A 21,606-nucleotide genomic window follows, 5' to 3' on the forward strand; every position below is an offset into this window, starting at 1 on the left:
GCTTATGGGAAAGAAAGCTTTTAATAAATGGAGATTGCTTCTCATCACTCTAGCATGCCTGCGGGGAATCATAAGTTAGGAAAAAGAGGCAAAGCTTGCCTCTCAAGAAATTAGGGGCCCTTTTACTGAAGTGCACTAAATTCTGGACTAGAGGTCTGCACGGGAACGGGGATCGTGGGAATCCCGCAGGTCCTGCGGGGGTCCTGCGGAAAACCCCCATAACCCATGGGACTCCCACGGGGACCCCCCTCTGGCCCACAGGACTCCCACGGGGACCCCCCTCTGACCAACGGGACTCCCATGGGGATGGAAGGCTTTGGAAGCAGGGTTCGGCCATATAATATAATGGACACGTCAGCCTTAGTAAAAGAGGGGGTTTATAAGTTAATTATCTGAACAGAAAGCAAAAAAGGGTTCCACCAAAAAGATTCCACAAGGAAAACAGCAAAAGAAACTGTGGAATTGATGATCCTGTTAGAAGTAATTGCTGCTTTTTATGGGGACGGGCGGGGATGAAGGTAATTCCTTGCGGGGATGGGTGGGGACGGAGAGGATCCTGACGGGGACGGGTGGGGACGGAGAGGATCCTGGCGGGGATGGGTGGGATTTCTGTCCCCGCGCAACTCTCTATTCTGGAATTAATGCATTGTAATACCACCACCACGCTAAACCCAGTTTTAACACAGCATTTTTTTTTGGGGGGGGGGGGGTTTCCTTCTATTATTTTTTTTTAATTGCGGGTTAATCACTAGCGTCAGCACTAGCGTCAGCACTAGCCGGCTAATGCTTCCATGCCCACTCTCCACCAATGCCACACTTCTTCAGAGATATCTAATTTCCACTTGCAGTTTCAAATTATTTTCTCGCATACACACACTATGCTTAGGCCCTCTTTTACAAAGGCACGCTAAGCATTTTAGCGTGGATTTAGCGCGCGCTGAATCAACACGTGCGCTAACCGTTAACACGCCCATAGGATAACATGCACACGTTAGCGTTGAGCGCGCATCTAGTGCGTGATAATATTTAGCACGCGCTAAAAAGCATAGCGCACCTTTGTAAAAGAGGAGGTAAGTTTAATTTCTGGATCTCGGTATAATGCACCTCCTCCACACCCGCCACTTCCGCAGCGCATAGAGTAACGTGCATCAGATCTTCACCAATCCTCAACTTATCTATTAACATTTTATTTTCTTCTTATGATATTTTTGAAGTTCATATCTGTGATTTTTGTGTATAAATATAGTTAGAAACTATAGCACTTAGCTTAATATTCTGTCGACTACGGGGTTCTCATGTTGACATGTTTCACGTTAGCTGTTTCAAGGTACCGCCCCCTTTTTTCTTTATTTTTTGGCGTCGCTGCCAGTCTCACACTGCATTTCAGTGTCTTGAAAACCCCTTCAGAGAACATATTCAGACATTGAAACTTAATACGGATAAGCTGACATCTATAATATTCAGCCACCGTGATCCAGTAACTTTGATGTTAGAAATTAAATTAGGACGTACCTCGATTCCATCTGTGACTAGTACCAAAATATTAGGGGTAATTTTGGATACTAACTTATCATATCACTTACAAATTTTGAGGGTATTGAAGAACTCTTTCTTGAAATTACGTCTGACTAGATCAGGGGTGTCCAATGTCGGTCCTCGAGGGCCGCAGTCCAGTCGGGTTTTCAAGATTTCCCCAATGAATATTCATGAGATCTATTTGCATGCACTGCTTTCATTGTATGCTAATAGATCTCATGCATATTCATTGGGGAAATCCTGAAAACCCGACTGGATTGCGGCCCTCGAGGACCGACATTGGACACCCCTGGACTAGATTGATCCATTCTCTGTTATTTCCAGAGGTTTTGAACATCTTAGTACACTCTCTTGTTATTGAACAAATTGATTAATGCAACTCTCTTTATGCTGGATTATGCCAGAAGGACCTCCAAAAATAGTGCAGAATACAGCCATTATTTATTTATTCTAAACATTTCTATACCTTCTGATTCAGGGGTGGGTAACTCCGGTCCTCGAGGACCGAAATCCAATCAGGTTTTCATGATTTCCCCAATGAATATACATTGAAAGCAGTGCATGCAAATAGATCTCATGCATATTCATTGGGGAAATCCTGAAAACCCGACTGGATTCCGGCCCTCGTGGACTGTGGTTGCCCACCCCTGGAATTCCTAAATGGTTTTAGTTTTCAAGTTTCAAGTTTATTAAGTACTAGCTGATGCCCCGGCGTTGCACGGGTATTTAATTATAGCAATAACACTGTAAATGGATTCAAATAAAGATACTTTATAGTGGTGAATGAATTTATTTTTTTACAGCTTAATAAAAAGTACAATAGTCAAATTATAATGTGAAATATTTGACAAAATGAATACAATACAACTAACGCAAAAGGTGATTATAAACAACATTTTTAGTTTCACCTCCTGGAGCAAGAACATATAAATTCTTGGGTGAACCCACCCTTGAGCAAGCAACATAGAGTTGTGGGCCGCGAGACCCCCAGAACATATCACCCCAGGTAGTGAGGGATCTGCATACCAAGTTTCGTTCAAATCGGTCAAGCCGTTTTTGAATTATTGTGAGAATGGCAGCTTTTTACATTTTTTCCATTGACATGAATGGGTGAAATCTGATTTTCTGTTTGTAGCTCCGCCCACATGTGCAGGTGGGCCGCGAGACCCCCAGAACATATCACCCCAGGTAGTGAGGGATCTGCATACCAAGTTTCGTTCAAATCGGTCAAGCCGTTTTAGAATTATTGTGAGAATGGCAGCTTTTTACATTTTTTCCATTGACATGAATGGGTGAAATCTGATTTTCTGTTTGTAGCTCCGCCCACGTGTGCAGGTGGGCCGCGAGACCCCCAGAACATATCACCCCAGGTAGTGAGGGATCTGCATACCAAGTTACGTTCAAATCGGTCAAGCCGTTTTTGAATTACTGTGAGAATGGCAGCTTTTTACATTGTTTCCATTGACATGAATGGGTGAAATCTGATTTTCTGTTTGTAGCTCCGCCCACGTGTGCAGGTGGGCCGCGAGACCCCCAGAACATATCACCCCAGGTAGTGAGGGATCTGCATACCAAGTTTCGTTCAAATCGGTCAAGCCGTTTTTGAATTACAGTGAGAAAGGCAGCTTTTTACATTTTTTCCATTGACATGAATGGGTGAAATCTGATTTTCTGTTTGTAGCTCCGCCCATGTGTGCAGTCACTTTTTAGGTGGTGCGCTGGTGTCTTGCGCCGAATTGTCGGCGCTGCAATGTCGGCGCACTGAAGTCTCGCGTGCGAATGACTATGAACCATTATTATGTATACTGTGTATTTTAAATGTGTTTTCGATTGTAAGCCGCCTTGAAGGGTTTCCCTAGGGCGGGATAGAAAATTTTAAATAAACTTGGAATAATTCAACAATGTACAGCGGAACCTTGGTTTACGAGCATAGTTCGCTCCAGAAGTATGCTCGTAAACCAAATTGCTCATATGTCAAAGCGAGTTTCCCCATAGGAATGAATGGAAACTCGCTTGATTCTCGGAGAGAGCGAGACCAGAAGGCCTTGAGCTTGCGCAGATACTCAGCCCAGCCCAGCCAAGAGGGAGGATCTTCAGTGCCTAGTTCAGCCCAGCCCAGCCAAGAGGGAGGATCTTCGATGCCTAGTCCACCCCAGCCCAGCCCAGAGGGAGGATCTTTGGTGCCTAGTCCAGCCCAGCCCAGCCCAGAGGGAGGATCTTCGATGCCTAGTCCAGCCCAGCCCAGAGGGAGGATCTTCGGGCACCGGCACCAGCATGTCCTGTGAATTGGTGCTGGTGCTGGTGCCAAATCGGGGTAAGGGATGCAGTTTGGGTGCTCGGCGGGGGATGTCGGATCGCAGGGGGGGGGTGCGACGCGAGTGGGGGGATGCCAGATCAAAGAGGGGGGTGCGACGTGAGTGGGGGGGATGCCAGATTGTGGGGGGGCACTCACAAATCGAGTCAACGCTCGGTTTGTGAGGCACGATTTGCGGGAATGTTTTGCTCGTCTTGCAAAACACTCGCCAACCGAGATTTGACTGTAGATTTGTCCACCATAAGCGGCTACAGTGTAATGTAAGCCAGGGATTTTGTGGCCTACAATACAGGCATCTACCTGCACCTAAGTTAGGTGCCATTCAAACCAGACCTAGCTAATCTCGCCTACTTTCAGTTGGGCATCATTAGTCACGGCCAGGTGCCTGGGTGTAAGTGTCGCCAAGCGCCTCGTGATGCCGAACTGAAATTCACACATAGGGTTACAAGACGTCCGGATTTCCCCGGACATGTCCTCCTTTTGAGGGCATGTCCCGGGGTCCGGACAGCTTTTCAAAACCCGGCACTTTGTCCGGGGTTTTGAAAAGCTGTGTCGGGCAGGGAGGAAATCCGCGCATGCGCGGCCGTCACGCGTGATGTCATCACATGACGGCCGCGCACGCGCTGACTTCCTCCCTGCCCGACAAGAGCAGAGAGCTAGGGCGGGCTTGGGGACGGGGATGGGTGGAACTAGGAGGGCCTGAGGGCGGGGCTAGGGGGTCCAGATTTTCCGAAAGGATAATCTGGCAACCCTATTTACATGGAACTTTAATTGATGTTTTTAAAATCATTTTTGAATTGTTTTAATGATGTTTTCAATTAAAACGCCAATTAAGCTCAATTAAAACAAATAAACTTCCATTTAGAGAATATGGCCCTAACTGCACGCTAAAAATGATTTCTAAATTTTTGTTAGAGAGGTGCGTCAGGGAGATGGAAAGTGGGCGAACCTGTGCTAATGTCCACATTACCGGGTGCTTTATGGTTAGCATAGGTTTATCGTGTGAGCGCTTACCACCTACAAAATAAGTGCCAGTAATACTTATGTTGTAATTATTTTTAATAGCCACATACTAAGGGCAACTTGTTGTGACCCGCTTTGTGGAAGGTGGGATACAAGTAAATAGACTATGGGCTAGATTCACTAAGCAAACTGATCGTGTACCGATTCATTTGCAAGCCCTTTGCGACCCGATTTCCCTCCGACCTGATTCACTAACCTCTCTTCCGATCCAGTCCCGATCCGTGCATGCAAATGAGGAGAATCGGCATGCAAAGCAGGAAAGACACGATTCACTAAGCTTACCGACTGGCTGGCCGATCAAAAAACTAGTGACTGGTGAGGACCAGCCACTTGTGCTAAAACCCCCATTTCTCCTGTCTGGCCGCCCTGCTCTCTGCCCCGATTGTCCTACCTGCCGCCCTGCTCTCTGCCCTCTGCCCCGATTCTCCTGCCTGCCGCCCTGCTCTCTGCTTTCTGCCCCAGTCTCCTGCTCTCTACCCCGATTCTCCTGCCTGCCGCCCTGATCTCTGCCCTAATCTTCTGCTCTCAGCTCCGATTCTCCTGCCTGCCGCCCTGCTCTCTGCTTTCTGCCCTAATCTCCTGCTCTCTGCCCTAATCTTCTGCCCTCTGCCCCGATTCTCCTGCCTGCCGCCCTACTCTCTGCCCCAGTCTCCTGCCCTCTGCCCCGATTCTCCTGCCTGCCGCCCTGCTCTCTGCTTTCTGCTCTAATCTTCTGCTCTCAGCTCCGATTCTCCTGCCTGCCGCCCTGCTCTCTGCTTTCTGCCCCAGTCTCCTGCTCTCTACCCCGATTCTCCTGCCTGCCGCCCTGCTCTCTGCCCTAATCTCCTGCTCTCAGCCCTGATTCTCCTGCCTGCCGCCCTGCTCTCTGCTTTCTGCCCCAGTCTCCTGCTCTCTGCCCCGATTCTCCTGCCTGCCGCCCTGCTCTCTGCTTTCTGCCCCAGTCTCCTGCTCTCTACCCCGATTCTTCTGCCTGCCGCCCTGCTCTCTGCTTTCTGCCCTAATCTCCTGCTCTCAGCCCTGATTCTCCTGCCTGCCGCCCTGCTCTCTGCCCTAATCTTCTGCTCTCAGCTCCGATTCTCCTGCCTGCCGCCCTGCTCTCTGCTTTCTGCCCTAATCTCCTGCTCTCTGCCCTAATCTTCTGCCCTCTGCCCCGATTCTCCTGCCTGCCGCCCTACTCTCTGCCCCAGTCTCCTGCCCTCTGCCCCGATTCTCCTGCCTGCCGCCCTGCTCTCTGCTTTCTGCTCTAATCTTCTGCTCTCAGCTCCGATTCTCCTGCCTGCCGCCCTGCTCTCTGCTTTCTGCCCCAGTCTCCTGCTCTCTACCCCGATTCTCCTGCCTGCCGCCCTGCTCTCTGCTTTCTGCCCTAATCTCCTGCTCTCTGCCCTAATCTTCTGCCCTCTGCCCCGATTCTCCTGCCTGCCGCCCTACTCTCTGCCCCAGTCTCCTGCCCTCTGCCCCGATTCTCCTGCCTGCCGCCCTGCTCTCTGCTTTCTGCTCTAATCTTCTGCTCTCAGCTCCGATTCTCCTGCCTGCCGCCCTGCTCTCTGCTTTCTGCCCCAGTCTCCTGCTCTCTACCCCGATTCTCCTGCCTGCCGCCCTGCTCTCTGCTTTCTGCCCTAATCTCCTGCTCTCAGCCCTGATTCTCCTGCCTGCCGCCCTGCTCTCTGCCCCAGTCTCCTGCTCTCTGCCCCGATTCTCCTGCCTGCCGCCCTGCTCTCTGCTTTCTGCCCCAGTCTCCTGCTCTCTACCCCGATTCTTCTGCCTGCCGCCCTGCTCTCTGCTTTCTGCCCTAATCTCCTGCTCTCAGCCCTGATTCTCCTGCCTGCCGCCCTGCTCTCTGCCCTAATCTTCTGCTCTCAGCTCCGATTCTCCTGCCTGCCGCCCTGCTCTCTGCTTTCTGCCCTAATCTCCTGCTCTCTGCCCTAATCTTCTGCCCTCTGCCCCGATTCTCCTGCCTGCCGCCCTACTCTCTGCCCCAGTCTCCTGCCCTCTGCCCCGATTCTCCTGCTTCCGCCCTGCTCTCTGCTTTCTGCCCCAGTCTCCTGCTCTCTGCCCCGATTCTCCTGCCTGCCGCCCTGCTCTCTGCTTTCTGCCCCAATCTCCTGCTCTCAGCCCCGACTCTCCTGCCCTTCCCCGCAGTGCAAGCCCGTGGTTTTAACCCGCAGGCTTAAAGCGGGTTAAAACTACGGGCTTGCAAAAAAAAAAAAAAAAAAAAAAGGTTTCCTACTGAGAGCATGTGCAGACCATCTACAGGCAAGGAAGATGGTCTGCGTATGCTCAAGGATCGCTCTCTAGCGATCCGTGCGGTGGGTGGGGAGCGTGCCAACGATCGTCCCCATTTGCATGCGGGCCTTTAGTGAATTCGTCAGCCTGCATGCAGTCGAGCACGGATCGGACACGGAAAGGAGGTTAACGAATCTAGCCCTATAAATTATAAACATTAGTGCATGACTCAGTAGATAATCAGGGACAGTGGTAAAAATACACACTTCACACAACAAACTGCACTGTAAATCCAGCCTTGATCTCACTTGTCAAAACAAAATTTTTTTTCAACAACAGCTTATCTGTACTACTTGTCATCTTGTATTAAGCAGGGGTAGGGAAAAGCCAAAGAGCTTTAGAGCCTCAAAGCTCATTCAGGCATTACACTGGGCTCATACATTTCAATCATAGGCTATAAAAACCTCCTCTTTTTATTTTTATACATTTTTTTATTCCCCCCCCCCACTCTTTTTACAAAACAGTAGAGCAGTTTTTAGCACCAGCTGCAGCAGTAATAGCAGCAGCCAGCGCTAAAACCCACGCTATGGTTTTGTAAAAGGGGGGGGGGGTGCTATTTTTTTCTTCACGAGAAAGTCATTAGCTGCTGAGGTGAAACGAGCAGCTGGCGTGTTGTAACAGTTTGGTTAGACATGGACCATGGTGTGGATTCATATTATGTGACAATTTATCCTGAGAGAGTGAAGCGGAAGTTTTTTTAAAAACTCAGCCAGGAAATGAAGGGATAATTGAAAGAAAGACAGATGAAGAGTAACCCGTTAAGCTCATTTGGGATATATTTCTTAGTAGAAGATCTCCTTATCTTTTTTTTGTTCCCTCTCAGGTTTTAATATTGAGGTCTAAGGAAGAGATAACATTTATTACATAATGGGATTTGTTATTCCCTTTACATTGTATTTTTTTTTTTATATCCTATTCTCTGTATTGCCAGAACAAGTTGGATACTTGTAAAATATGTTGATAAAATGAATAAAATTAAATTAAAAAAGAAAAAAGAAAAACTCTATTGCAGCGGTGTGAGTGCTGCAAAATGCAATCTGCGTCGGTGATGGAGTCAGCACAGACCACTGTGGAACCCCACTATTTAATACCCCCCAAACGCCTAGGGGATATATTCACTTGTTCTCTAATTAAAAGGAATTAACTTCCAATATAGTGTTAGCATATTGAAAGTTAATTCTTTTTAATTAGGGAACAAGTGAATATATCCCCTAGGCGTTTGGAGAACTGAATTGTTGGTTTCCTCGGGGTTGTGTGATTACGGAGTGTTTGAACCCCACTATTTACCCTTCTCCGTTAAGAATACTGATCATTTGGTCCTACTCTCTATTTTCTGACTTTTAACCAGTTCTTAATCCAAAATAGGACATTGCCTCCTATCCCACGACTTTCTAATTTCCTCAATTGCTCGTGAGGCACTTTGCCAAATGCCTCTTGAAAATCCAGATACACAATATCAACTGGCACACCTTTATCCACATGTTTATTGTAGCGGATCGGTGAGGCAAGATTTCTCTTGACAAAATCCATGTAGGCTTTGTCTCATTAATCCATGTCTAGGTTTATGCTCTGTAATTTTATTCATTATAATAGTTTCTACCATTTTGCCCTGCACATTGGCCACCCTCCAATCATCTAGTACTATGCTGGATTTTACGGATAAATTACTTATTACTAACAATAGTTCCGCAAGTTCATTTTTAAGTTCTTGTTGTGGTACTTCCTGTTGCTGTTATCTCTGGACAAGTGTAGAAGTAAGTAAAGCTACTGTTTTCCTACATGAAAATGTTTTATTGTCCAGGTTACGATAACACATCTCCAAGTTTCACAGACTAAAAGGGGCTGGAGGAGTTGCCGTACAGTGAAAGATTAGAGAAACTGGGCCTTTTCTCCCTCGAACAGAGGAGACATGATCGAAACATTCAAGGTACTGAAGGGAATAGACTTAGTAGATAGACAGGTTGTTCACCCTCTCCAAGGTAGGGCGAACGAGAGGGCACTCTCTAAAGTTGAAAGAGGATAGATTCTGTAGAAACATAAGGAAGTTCTTCTTCACCCAGAGAGTGGTAGAAAACTGGAACGCTCTTCCGGAGTCTGTTATAGGGGAAAACACCCTTCAGGGATTCAAGACAAAGTTAGACAAGTTCCTGCTGAACCAGAACGTACGCAGGTAAGGCTAGACTCAAATAGGGTCCTGGTCTTTGGCCTAAGGGCCGCCGTGTGAGCGGACTGCTGGGCCCGATGGATCACTGGTCTGACCCAATAGCGGCAATTCTTATGTTCTTATGTTATGTTCTAACATTTTATTTGGGGGGGGGAAGGGTAAGGAGCGAGGCAAAGATGTTTCTCTCTGCATTGGGGGGGGGGGGTTATACCCAATTTCCAAAAACATAAAAATACTGGGTATCACTCTTGACACTCACCTAACTATGACTGACCACACAAACTCACTTGTGAAAAAATGCTTTTATACGCTATGGAAACTAAGAACCATAAAAAAATTCTTTGACCCTTCATCATTCAGGTTGCTGGTACAGGCACTGATCCTATCCCTTCTTGACTACTGCAACATCATCTACCTAGGCATCCCACAAAAAACAATAAAAAAACTAAGATTAATACAAAACACCGCCGTTCGCCTAATTTTCGGACTTAGAAAAAACGACCACATCAGCCCCTACTACAAAAAGCTGCACTGGCTTCCAATAGAAGCGCGAATTCTATTCAAATTCGCTTGCACCTGTTTCAAACAAGCCTGGGGACTAGCACCTTCATACCTACTAACTCACTTCACCCTACACAACCCCACAAGAACGACCAGAAACAAAAACATCTTTGCATACCCAAAGACCACAGGCTGCAGATACAAATCCTTCTTGGACAGAACCTTTAAGTTCCAAGCGAACAGACAGCAAACCTGGCTGAAAAACCACATAAACGAACCAAATATGACTTATAATACATTCCGCAAATCGATCAAAACCACCCTATTCGCTAAATTCATTGACTAAAACGGTCCCCTCCCCCACTAAGACCCCCCTCATGGATGTTCTAAATCTTTCAGACACTCATTACCCTTAGATCTCCAATTAATATGTAAGTTTACCATTTAGACTATTGTACGGCATCTAGACTCTTTGTTCGGTACTGTATTTAAACTTATTGTATAGTATTGTATTTAGACTTACTGTATTGTATTATATGTGGAGTTATTGTATTGTATTAGCATTGTACTGTACTAAGACCTTTGTTATTCGCTGAATGTCCAGCCTTCTTACATTGTAAACCGCCTAGAAGTCGCCTGACTATGGCGGTATAGAAAAATAAAGTTATTATTATTATTATTATTATTATATATTTTTAGAAGAGAAAAATTTTCACACAGATTGTTATCATGGATTATTGTTTTCTCTTTTTCTCATCCCCCCCCCTCCTGTGAACAGTTTAATGTCCGGGCTGGCAGCTCTTGATGCCAAAACTTCCAGCCGTTTGGGCTTTATCACCATTGCTTACTACCTGTGGACGACCTTTGTGGCTGTAATTGTTGGCATTGTCATGGTCTCCGTTATCCACCCTGGAGGGGCTGCCCAGAAGGAGAACACGGGACAGAATGGTAAAGTGATCATGAGCTCGGCTGATGCGCTGCTAGATTTAATTCGGTAAGTGTATTTCATCTTCATGCTTTATATGCATAATTGAGCAAGGGGGACTGGCCGCTTGGTGTGCTGGTACTAGTGATAGCCAGTATTTTTCTTATTTATTTTGTTCTAAAATATAGCACCCGTTTAACACCTTAAGCGGTTTACAAGACAACACACATAAGGGTCCTTTTATGAAGTTGCGTTAACCGATTTAGCGCACGATAAATGCTAAGGCATTCTTTACATCCTGTAGGCATCTTAGCATTTAGCGCGTGCTAAATCGATTAACGCACCTTCATAAAAAGACCCCTATAATAAATTAAAAATGCATACTCATAATACTGATATAACAAAACAACAAAGAATGCTTTGCAGTTAATATTCTCTGCCTCCCCCTCCCCCCCCCCACACATAACAATACAGGTCTACTCTGGATGACAATTCAGGAAAATGCTCTCATAAAAAGGTGCCTGAAACACCTGGAAAAATATACTGATTTTGAGAAATTGCCAGATCCTGGGCCACCGTAGACAAAGCTCAAAATAATCTGGCAAATAACGAACTAAAGCTTTCCTCAAACAGTGCTCAGAGCTCTAGATCTCAGCCCAGATGGCAGGTCAAGCCTGAACACAAACGTCGGTCATTCCACACATCCGCTCGGTTGATCCTGTCTAATGAATTTAAATCTTACGTAGTAAATGAATTCATGTAGCTGCTTTCTTTAAATTGATTGTCTTTGGGTTCTGACACCTTTTGCGACTGCTGCTTCAGAAAACCCATAAAAGAACCACTCTCACTCTCTTCATTCAACGGGTGTTATGTAGAAATGAGACTACCCCATTCCTCCCCCAGCCCAGCCCCCACACGAACCTCTCCCCGAGCTTGAAGGCTTCATTTGGAAGCCTTTGCACACGTGTGGACGCCAACTCGATGGCATCACATGCATGCACGTGTGCATATGATGTCATGACAATGAAGGTCGCACATGCGTAAAGGCCTCCAAGCTCAGGACTTCCAAAACCCGGACATACTGCCGAGTTTTGGAAATCCCTCCGGACACCTGGACAATCCTCTAAAAAGAGGACATGTCTGGGTTTTCCCAGATGTCTGGTAGCCCTAAATCTAAGGAAATACAGTTTTTTTTCCGGAAAGGGTGGTAGATGCATGGAACAGTTTCCCAGAAGAGGTGGTGGAGATAAAGACAGGTGCAAGGGTCTCTTAAGGAGAGGAAGAGATAGTGGATGCTGCAGATGGGCAGACTGGATGGGCCATATCTGTCATCTGAATTAGAGAATGACACGGTGACAAAATTCATCACCGTTCCCGTCCCAAGGATAACCGCGGGAAATAATCCCATGTCATTTTTTAGTGTCTATTTCAGCCCCAGTCCTTCTACACCAGCATTCTTCAAAGCAAAGCTTTTGGGTCAGTGGTTGTGGCCATTCATACTCTGATTCTTATGTGAGCCAAGGATAATGAAGCCATTGTGACATCACTGATGTGATTGGCTCTTAGGCACTGGTGGAATGAGGCATTATGACATCACAATATCTGCTCTGGATACCAGAGACTGTCATTCTGTAGTGTCTGTTTCAACCTCAGTCCTTGTACACCAGCATTCTTCAGAGCAAAGCTTGTGGGTCAGTGGTTGTGGCCCTTCATACTCTGATGCTTCCCTCTCTCCTTAAAGAATGACATGAAGATGTTTTCCCACGGTTATCCGCGGGGACAGGAACGGTGATGAATTTTGTCACCGTGTCATTCTCTAATCTGAATCATTTAATCTTAACCAATTTTCTTAAAGTCGTAAAATGTTATTGAGACTCATGCTAGCTTCTTGGCCTCCTTTTATTGTCTGACCAAGGAAAATCTATGATTTTGAAGGCTTTCTTTTTTAAAAGAAAAGCTTCCTCATTTTGTGGTCAATGTGTGTTAGCATTTTCTTATATCTGACCCATACCTTCCCCTCCACCACTGATTATCTGTGTCTGTCCCATATCTTCCCTTTCTTCCACTACTTTGATCCCCTTGTGCCTCTCCCTTATCTTTTCCCTTCCACCATCACTCAAATCCCTTTTGTCTTGCCCATAGCTTCCTCTTCTGCCCATCACGAAGATCCCTCTGTATTTCCCATACCATGAAACAAGGCTACAAAAAACCCCCCCAAAACTGTAGAAGGACAAATGGAATCAAAACTCTTTTCTCTTGCACTGCCCTATTATCGATTAATAATCAGGGACCCAGGTTTGAATTCTTTGCAGCTTTTAATCTCTTTTATTGAAGCACTACAAGGCTTACAAGTTTTTCAGACTGGAAAAGGTCCCGCTTAGGTTTTCAGGTTATTTTTCTGTTTGTTCAATGAAAAATATCAGAACCTACAGAAATAATCCAGTGTTCACCAGGATCTATCTGGTCTAACTTGGGAAATGAACTATTCCAGACTAAACAAATGGTTGAATGCATCCTATTTGTAATGCCATGACTGTTTCTGTGAAGCCTTACAGCTGGTGCCACTTGGACAAAATGTGTGAGAGGAGGTCAAGACTAAAAAAAAAAAAAAAATCCCAGTCAGAGCAAGTGCTTCAGTGTTTTAATGAGCTCTGTACAAACCTGTTGACGGTGCTGACAGGAATGATGGTTTATAGTTTATAGACTCCGGAGTAATCTAAGGAAATACTTTTTTACAGAAAGGGTGGTAGATGCAGGGAACAGTCTCCTAGTAGAGGTGGTTGAAACATAGACTGTGTCTGAATTCAAGAGGGCCTGGGATAGTCACGTGGGATCTCTCGGAGAGAGAAAGAGATAATAGTTACTGCGGATGGGCCATTTGGCCATTATCTGCCATCACGTTTCTATATACTGCCCTTCCTGAACAAGGTGGGCATTTAAACAAGACAAGCAGGAAAGGTAAAGGGAATGGGACTCGATATACTGCATTTTCTGTGTGGTTACAATCAAAGTGGTTTATCTAAAATAGACAGGTACTTATTTTGTACCTGGGGGCAATGAAGTGTTAAGTGACTTGCCCAGAGCCACAAGGAGCTGCAGTGGGAATTGAACTCACAACCTCAGGGTGCGGAGGTAGCTGCTTTAACCACTAGGCCATTTCTCCACTCCACTATGCAATGGCCCAATTTAAATTGATAAAAAGCTTTACCCAGCTTTTGCGTTTCTTGTTAAATGGGAAGGAACTGATTTGTTTTTAGTATAGAAGAACGGTATACTGCATTTCCAGCCACAGCACTTTACCAGCTGGGATTAATAATAATAATAATAATAACTTTATTTTTGTATACCACAATACCACAAGCAGTTCAGAGCAGTTTACAGAGGAAGAGACTGTACACAGACAGCGATGTTACAGAAAAAGACTTTACAATTATATTAGCAAGCTAAGAACCCCTTAGGTTTAAGTGTTGGAAATGGGGCTTGGGACCCGTCCGGCCAACTTTTTTAAGGTAAAGGGGGTAATTGGGTATCTGGCTACACCCCCATGCTCTATAGAGGACAGCAGTGAGAACGCCGACACTGACATGAATTATAGAACAGCAGTGAGAATTCAGGTAACTTCAACTTGCCGAATTTCTCATGATGTTACAAAAGGATTTAGCTGAACCCCGGTCCTGCGGGGGGGTGAATCGGACGTCGGGGGGGGGGGCATCAGGCTTTCAGGGTGGGGACAGGACTTCAAGGGGGAGAGGAGAGTCAGGGCGGGCGAAAGGAGAGTCGGGCGGCGACGGGAGAGTCGGGGCAGCATGCGCGGTATACGGGTGTGCGCAGTATACAAAAATTTTTTTACATATATTTCGGTTTCCCGCGCGCTATACACGGGTGCGCGTTATCTACGTGAAAATACGGTAAGTACTCTGGTTAGTGTACATAAGAACAAAAAAACTGGTATGTGTTATGACTGCATTGCACATCTCTTAAGTTTGTTAAATTAAATAGTAGGTTCCCCATTTTGCATTGTGCTAGCTTATGACAACCTACTAGCAACGCAAGCAGCGAAACTTGGTCACCACCTCTCCAACATGCTGACAACAACGACCGATTGCAAATCATTTTGAAAAGAAATCAAAACCTTGCTATTCAAAAAATTTTCAAGGAATCCTAACACATCCCCATGACTATCCCCACTCTTGTAAATTTCCCGGCAAAGTCTCAACCATGTAAACAACACCCTAATTTGTAATTTTCCTGGAAATGTCCAGTTATCTTCTTTTGTAATCCGCCTAGAACTGCAAGGTATTGGCAGAATAGAAGTCACTAATGTAATCTCAGTTTCTATACTGTTGTATTGCAGATGCTTATTCTTAAATAAAAGTTATTAAAAATTCCCAAACTCAAGCCAAGAAAACATTTTGGATTGATGAAATTATGCTGTCCTGCAGATGCTCATTTTATTGCTTCCTCCCCAAGGGATATATATATATATATCAGACGCCTATGAGTCAAACATTCTTGGATGCAAGATAAGCCTCCCTGGGTCTGTTACCCCTCATTGGGTAGCTCATTCTGGAGGGAAATCGAGGGCACTTCCATGAAGGTAGCTTGCTCCTCACTCAAGCTACAAGCTTGGGATGCAAAATTCTTAGGATGGGACCAGCAAAAACGCTGAGAAGCCTTTACCATAGAGACCACTTGTTCCTTTCACTCTTTACTCCACAAAATGCACAGTCCAGTCAAAATGTTTGTTATCAATTAATAAAATGTTTAATAAAAATCTAAAAAGTAGAAGAGGTCTCCCGGTGGAGATAGTGAGACAAAGACTGTCCGATTTCAAGAAAGCCTGGGATAGGCACGTGGGATCTCCTAGACAGAGAGAGGACGATATAATGGTTACTGCGGATGGGCAGACTGGATGGGCCATATGGCCTTTATCTGTCATCATGTTTCTAAGTTTAATTAAAAAACTAGGACCAATATCAACTATTTTAGTTTTCCTATGCCTCCATCTCTAGAGTAGGGGGCCCTCTTCTTCACAACTCCCAGATCCTCTTCCAAAAAGAAAGTCTCTTCATCCTCACCATACGGCTCCAGAAAAACTAGGACAGATTGAGACATCTGGGTTTTACTTCCATTACTTTAAATAGAAGGAAAACCCGGATGTCTTAATCCATCCGCCTTTTTCTGGAGCCTTATGGTAACCCTACTATTTATACAACACAGTTGTCTACTGGGAATCATTGCAGCTTACATAAGATTAATAAGGTTTAAACAGGACTATCATGGATCATTGTGGTTTACATAAGATTAATAAGATTTAAACAGGAACATCATGGATCATGCAGTATAGAGCTTCAGTCCTGAACTAATTAGAATAGATGTGTTTTTAGTGCTTTCCTGAATGGAAGGTAGAAGAAGACCTGATGTAAGCAGGTCGGGAGACATTTGCAAATTTTAGGGCCTTGGAACTCAAAGGTGGACTCATAACATAAGAACAACGGGTCAGACCAATGGTCCATCAAGCCCAGTAGCCCTTTCTCACGGCGGCCAATCCTGGTCACTAGTACCTGGCCAAAAGGAGTAGCAATATTTCGTGCTATTGATCTATTCTAGGGCAAGCAGTGGCTTCCTCCATGTCTCTCTCAATAACATAATATGGACATAAGAATAGCCTTACTGGGTCAGACCAATGGTCCATCTAGCCCAGGGGAGGCAATTCCAGTCCTCGAGAGCCAGAGCCAGGTCAGGTTTTCAGGATATGCACAATGAATATGTATGAGATGGATTTGCATGCACTGCCTCCTTGAGATGCAAATCTATCTCATGCATATTCTGGATATCCTGAATACCTGAGTAGTCTGTACGGCATTGGCTACACCGCCCCACAGCTGGAGTTACCGTAACAGCTAACTCTAACCCTACCCTCGTTGCGTCTTGCCATATACAGGACCCAGACAATAGAAGTCTGTCCAGCATCATCTTCCTTCCCTGCTGCTGGGTTTCTATTGAACACCACTCCTGCGCATTTGGATCCATCGCGTTCTGCGTCTACTCCCTCTCTTACTAATTTCTTCCTGCTTCTCCCACTCTTTTGTAATGACTGTAACTTCCTTCCTTATCTTTCCATTTTATATTTTATTATCAATCACTGCCTAGCAGCACTTTGTGCAATTTGGCGGACACCCGCCAACGAGTCTTCTCCGGAGTAGCCCCCACGCTCTGGAATGCACTTCTAGAAAGACTTCACTCAACGCAAGACTATCTCTACTTCAGGAAGCAGGTGACAGCTGGCTCTTCTCCCAGGCCTATAATGGAGGAAGAAACTAACTTGCTAGTCACACACTCACAAGGACTAACTCCGACTGCTTAGGCTGTACTGTAGCAGGATTTGCTTATCTGCTTCTACCCTAGCTGAGATATTTTCATACACCTTTCAAACTCCACATTCAACTTTCTAAGTTATTTCCCTTATTCTCTAACTAACTTCTGTTACTCTTTCTTATCTATCTATATGGTCCAGCTCTATTTACACCCACGCCAGTGGTCTCAAACTCAAACCCTTTGCGGGGCCACATTTTGGATTTGTAGGTACTTGGAGGGCCGCAGAAAAAAATAGTTAATGTCTTTTTAAAGAAATGACAATTTTGCATGAGGTTAAACTCTTTATAGTTTATAAAACTTTCCTTTAACAGTTTTACCTTATGCAAAATTGTCATTTCTTTAATAAGACATTAACTATTTTTTCTGCGGCCCTCCAAGTACTCTATTTTTTCTGCAGCACTCAGAAGCACTCAGCACTCAGAAGCAAATCAAAAGCCGTCAAAACAGCAGTCAGGGAGGCTAAATTCCTCATGGAGGAGTCTCTAGCAAAGAACATCCAGAAGGGAGATAAATCCTTCTTCAGGTATATCAGTGATAGAAGAAAAAACTCAGGCGGGATTGTACGTCTTAGGACTCCAGATGGAGACTATGTGGAAAAGGATTCGGAAAAAGCCCAACTATTAAATGAATACTTCTGCTCAGTCTTCACCCGAGAAGCACCAGGGCTCGGCCCTCAGCTACAGGCAAGGGTTGGCTCAGTTGACCCGTTTAGTAACTTTGAGTTTACGCCCAGCAGTGTCTACGGTGAGCTGTCAAAGCTCAAGGTTAACAAAGCAATGGGGCCGGACAACCTGCACCCCAGGGTGCTTAGGGAGCTGAGTGATGTCTTGGCGGAGCCACTGTCCGCGCTCTTCAACCTCTCCCTTAGTACAGGCAGCGTCCCGTTGGACTGGAGGACGGCTAACGTCATTCCACTGCACAAGAAAGGCTCAAAGATGGAGACAGCAAACTACAGACCAGTGAGTCTAACATCGATAGTGAGCAAACTAATGGAAACTCTAATCAAACACCAATTAGATAAGATCCTGGAGGAGGAGAATCTACGGGATCCCCGACAACATGGATTTACTAAGGGGAGATCCTGCCAATCCAACCTGATCAGCTTCTTTGATTGGGTGACAGGGAAGCTGGATATTGGGGAGTCCCTGGACATCGTGTACCTGGACTTTAGCAAAGCATTCGATAGCGTACCACACCGCAGGTTACTGAGCAAGATGAGTTCTATAGGATTAGGTAACACATTGACGAAATGGGTTGGGAGCTGGCTTGGAGGTAGGCTCCAAAGGGTGGTGGTGAACGGCACCCCCTCCGAAATGACGGAGGTGATTAGTGGAGTACCACAGGGCTCAGTCTTGGGCCCAATCCTATTCAACATCTTTATAAGAGACTTGGCAGAAGGGCTTCGAGGTAAAATAACATTATTCGCCGATGACGCCAAACTGAGTAATGTAGTGGGCAAATGCACAACAGACGAAGATTCAATGCCTGACAACATGATGCACGACCTACTCCTACTGGAGCGATGGTCTAGGACATGGCAACTCAACTTCAATGCCAAAAAATGCAAAGTTATGCACCTGGGCAGCCAGAATCCATGCAAGTCTTATACCCTTAATGGCGAGATCCTAGCAAAAACAGTAGCAGAACGAGACTTGGGGGTAATCGTCAGTGAGGACATGAAGTCTGCCAATCAAGTGGAGCAGGCTTCGTCCAAGGCAAGACAAATCATGGGCTGCATACGAAGGGGTTTCGTCAGTCGTAAGGCGGAAGTCATTATGCCATTGTATAGATCCATGGTGAGGCCCCACCTGGAATACTGTGTGCAATTCTGGAGGCCGCATTATCGCAAGGATGTGCTGAGACTGGAGTCGGTGCAAAGAATGGCCACCCGGATGGTCTCGGGACTCAAGGATCTACCATACGAAAAACGGCTTGACAAATTACAGCTATACTCGCTCGAGGAGCGCAGAGAGAGGGGAGACATGATTGAGACGTTCAAGTATCTTACGGGCCGCATCGAGGCGGAGGAAGATATCTTCTTTTTCAAGGGTCCCACGACAACAAGAGGGCATCCGTTGAAAATCAGGGGCGGGAAACTACGAGGTGACACCAGGAAATTCTTTTTCACTGAAAGAGTGGTTGATCGTTGGAATAGTCTTCCACTGCAGGTGATTGAGGCCAGCAGCGTGCCTGATTTTAAGGCCAAATGGGATCGGCACATGGGATCTATTCACAGGGCAAAGGTAGGGGAGGGACATTAAGGTGGGCAGACTAGATGGGCCGTGGGCCCTTATCTGCCGTCTATTTCTATGTTTCTATGTTTCTATTTAAAGTTTAATATCTTTTCTTTCTCAAAACTGGCACATTTCTATTACTAAATTGAAAATAAAATCATTTTCCTACTTTTGTTTGGTAATTTCATCAGTCTCTGGTTGCACTTTATTCTTCTGACTGTGCATCCAATGTTTCTTCTCTTCTTTCAGCCTCCTGTATGCTTCCTCTCCTCCAGACCTCATTCCCTCCCCCAACTTTTTCTTTCTTTTTCTATATCTGTCTTTCTCTGATTCCTTGTCCCATTTTTTGCTTTGTTTCTGGCTCCTTGTCCCCCCCCCCCTTCTTTCTTTTTTCCTTCTGGCTCCCTGTCCCCCCTCTTCTTTCTTTCTTCCTTCCTTCCTGCCCTCCCCCATGCCACCACCGCCTCCGGGGAATAGGCTGCTGCTGCTGCTGCTGCCGCCATCGGGAACAGGCCGAGATCTCCACGGGGCCGACCAACTCTCGCCGCCCGACTACAATTCTAACGTCGGAAAGGTCATTCCGGGCAGCCAGGCAGCGATTGGCTAGCCAGAACGTCCTCTTGACGTCAGAATTGAGGTCGGGTGGCGAGAGAAGCAGGGAGCTTAAAGAGCATGGTGCCGGCGGTGAAAAGGGAAGGGAAGCAGTTGGGCACCCCTGCTCTAGAGGAGCCGCGAGCCACACTAGGAAGAACAGTGGAGGGTGACCAGCTGTGCGGACCGCCCCCCCCCCTTGGTACGCCACTGGAGCAGCAGCGTGTCTGGCCGGCTCATTCCATTCAAAGCCGCGGGTGGCGGCTCCTTGCGAGATCCGCGCCTGCGTCTGAAGCCTCTCTGATGTTGTGATGTCAGAGAGGCTTCCGATGCAGGAGCGAATAGCACAAGGAGCCGCCAATCCGCGGCTTTGAACGGAACGAACTGGCCAGACACGCTGCTGCTCCAAAAGGAAGGGAATGATCCAGTCTAGACCGCGGGCCGCAAAAAAAACTTGGAGAGCCACATGTGGCCCGCGGGCCGCGTGTTTGAGACCGCTGCCCTACGCTGTCTATTAAGATGTATTATTTTGGGTTCTTTATGGGGTAATTCGATAGTGGGTTGTCCTAGGGGAATAATTTTTAGTAAAGCATCAGCTTGTGGGGTTTTTGGCCAACTAAAATGTCTTTTATTTCAGAAAGCCTGTATGATTGGGCATAAATGTATTATGCAATTTTGATTGCAGAAAGAATCTCCAAGTTTTTGGCATTGGAGGAATCAATTACATCGCTTATTTTTATTTGAGAGTTGGGAGGTTCGAGGTTCGCCTAAAAAAACTCGTCTTTTTATGGACGTTTGGGATCCTTATATTCAGAATCTTTCACCAAAAATACGAAGTTTGGTTATCAATGATTTATTATGAAAATTAGGTTTAATAATTACATTCCAGTTATTTATTTTAATTCTTTATTTTTGTCAACTTTCATCCAGGGTGAGGGATTTCATTTAGGGGAAGTTAGTGGGTAGGGGATGGAATTAAGGGGGGTGTAGATAAGATTGAATTAATTCATACGGAAATTAAATTTGAAAGAATGATTTAAATTTGTATGAAATATTATTGTAATTCTTATTGTATTGAATGTATTTTTGTATTATCCTATTGTACTGTTATTTGACTATTTTTTAATGATATTGTCTACGTCCAGATTGATCTTGATGTACACCACTCTGAGTGAATTTCTTCAAGAAAGGCAATAAATAAATCCTAATCCTAGCCCTAAATAAATTAACTAGTTGCTAACTCAGTCAGTCACTATACGAGGAGGAGCTAAAAAGTTCTCAGCCCAACCAACCAACTTCCTAAATTCTTAGCATTATTTTTCCACTGTAGCTGAAAAGAATGGTATCTTATTTCATTAAGTGCCAATTTGCAAAAAAGAAATTCTGTGTTTTAGACATTGTTTCAGATCACTGATTGAACCAAATCCAAGTCATCCTCTTCTTGGTTGGGCTGAGAACTTTTCAGCACCCCTTCACACTGTGAAGCGTTTCTGTCTGGCAAACAGCTGAGATTGTGATGTCATAATGCTTCATTCAACCAATAAGAGCCAACCTCATCAGTGAACATAAGAACATAAGCAATACCTCCACCGAGTCAGACCTGAGGTCCATCGCGCCCAGCAGTCCGCTCACGCGGCGGCCCAACAGGTCCAGGACC

At 45.6% G+C, this 21,606-nt stretch overlaps 1 protein-coding gene across 1 annotated transcript in view; it reads left to right on the plus strand.

Annotated features, from left to right (window-relative positions):
* The window catches only part of SLC1A7 (solute carrier family 1 member 7), an 85,681-nt gene that overhangs the window by 8,600 nt on the left and 55,475 nt on the right, over positions 1 to 21,606 (plus strand). Inside the window, exon 3 of the mRNA XM_033915242.1 lies at positions 10,600 to 10,815. Within this exon, the coding sequence (XP_033771133.1) occupies positions 10,600 to 10,815 (216 nt within the window). The remainder of the gene's footprint in view (positions 1 to 10,599; positions 10,816 to 21,606) is intronic.

This window comes from Geotrypetes seraphini, chromosome 12 (genome assembly GCF_902459505.1).
Source record: "Geotrypetes seraphini chromosome 12, aGeoSer1.1, whole genome shotgun sequence".
Classification (NCBI taxonomy): Eukaryota; Metazoa; Chordata; class Amphibia; order Gymnophiona; family Dermophiidae; genus Geotrypetes; species Geotrypetes seraphini.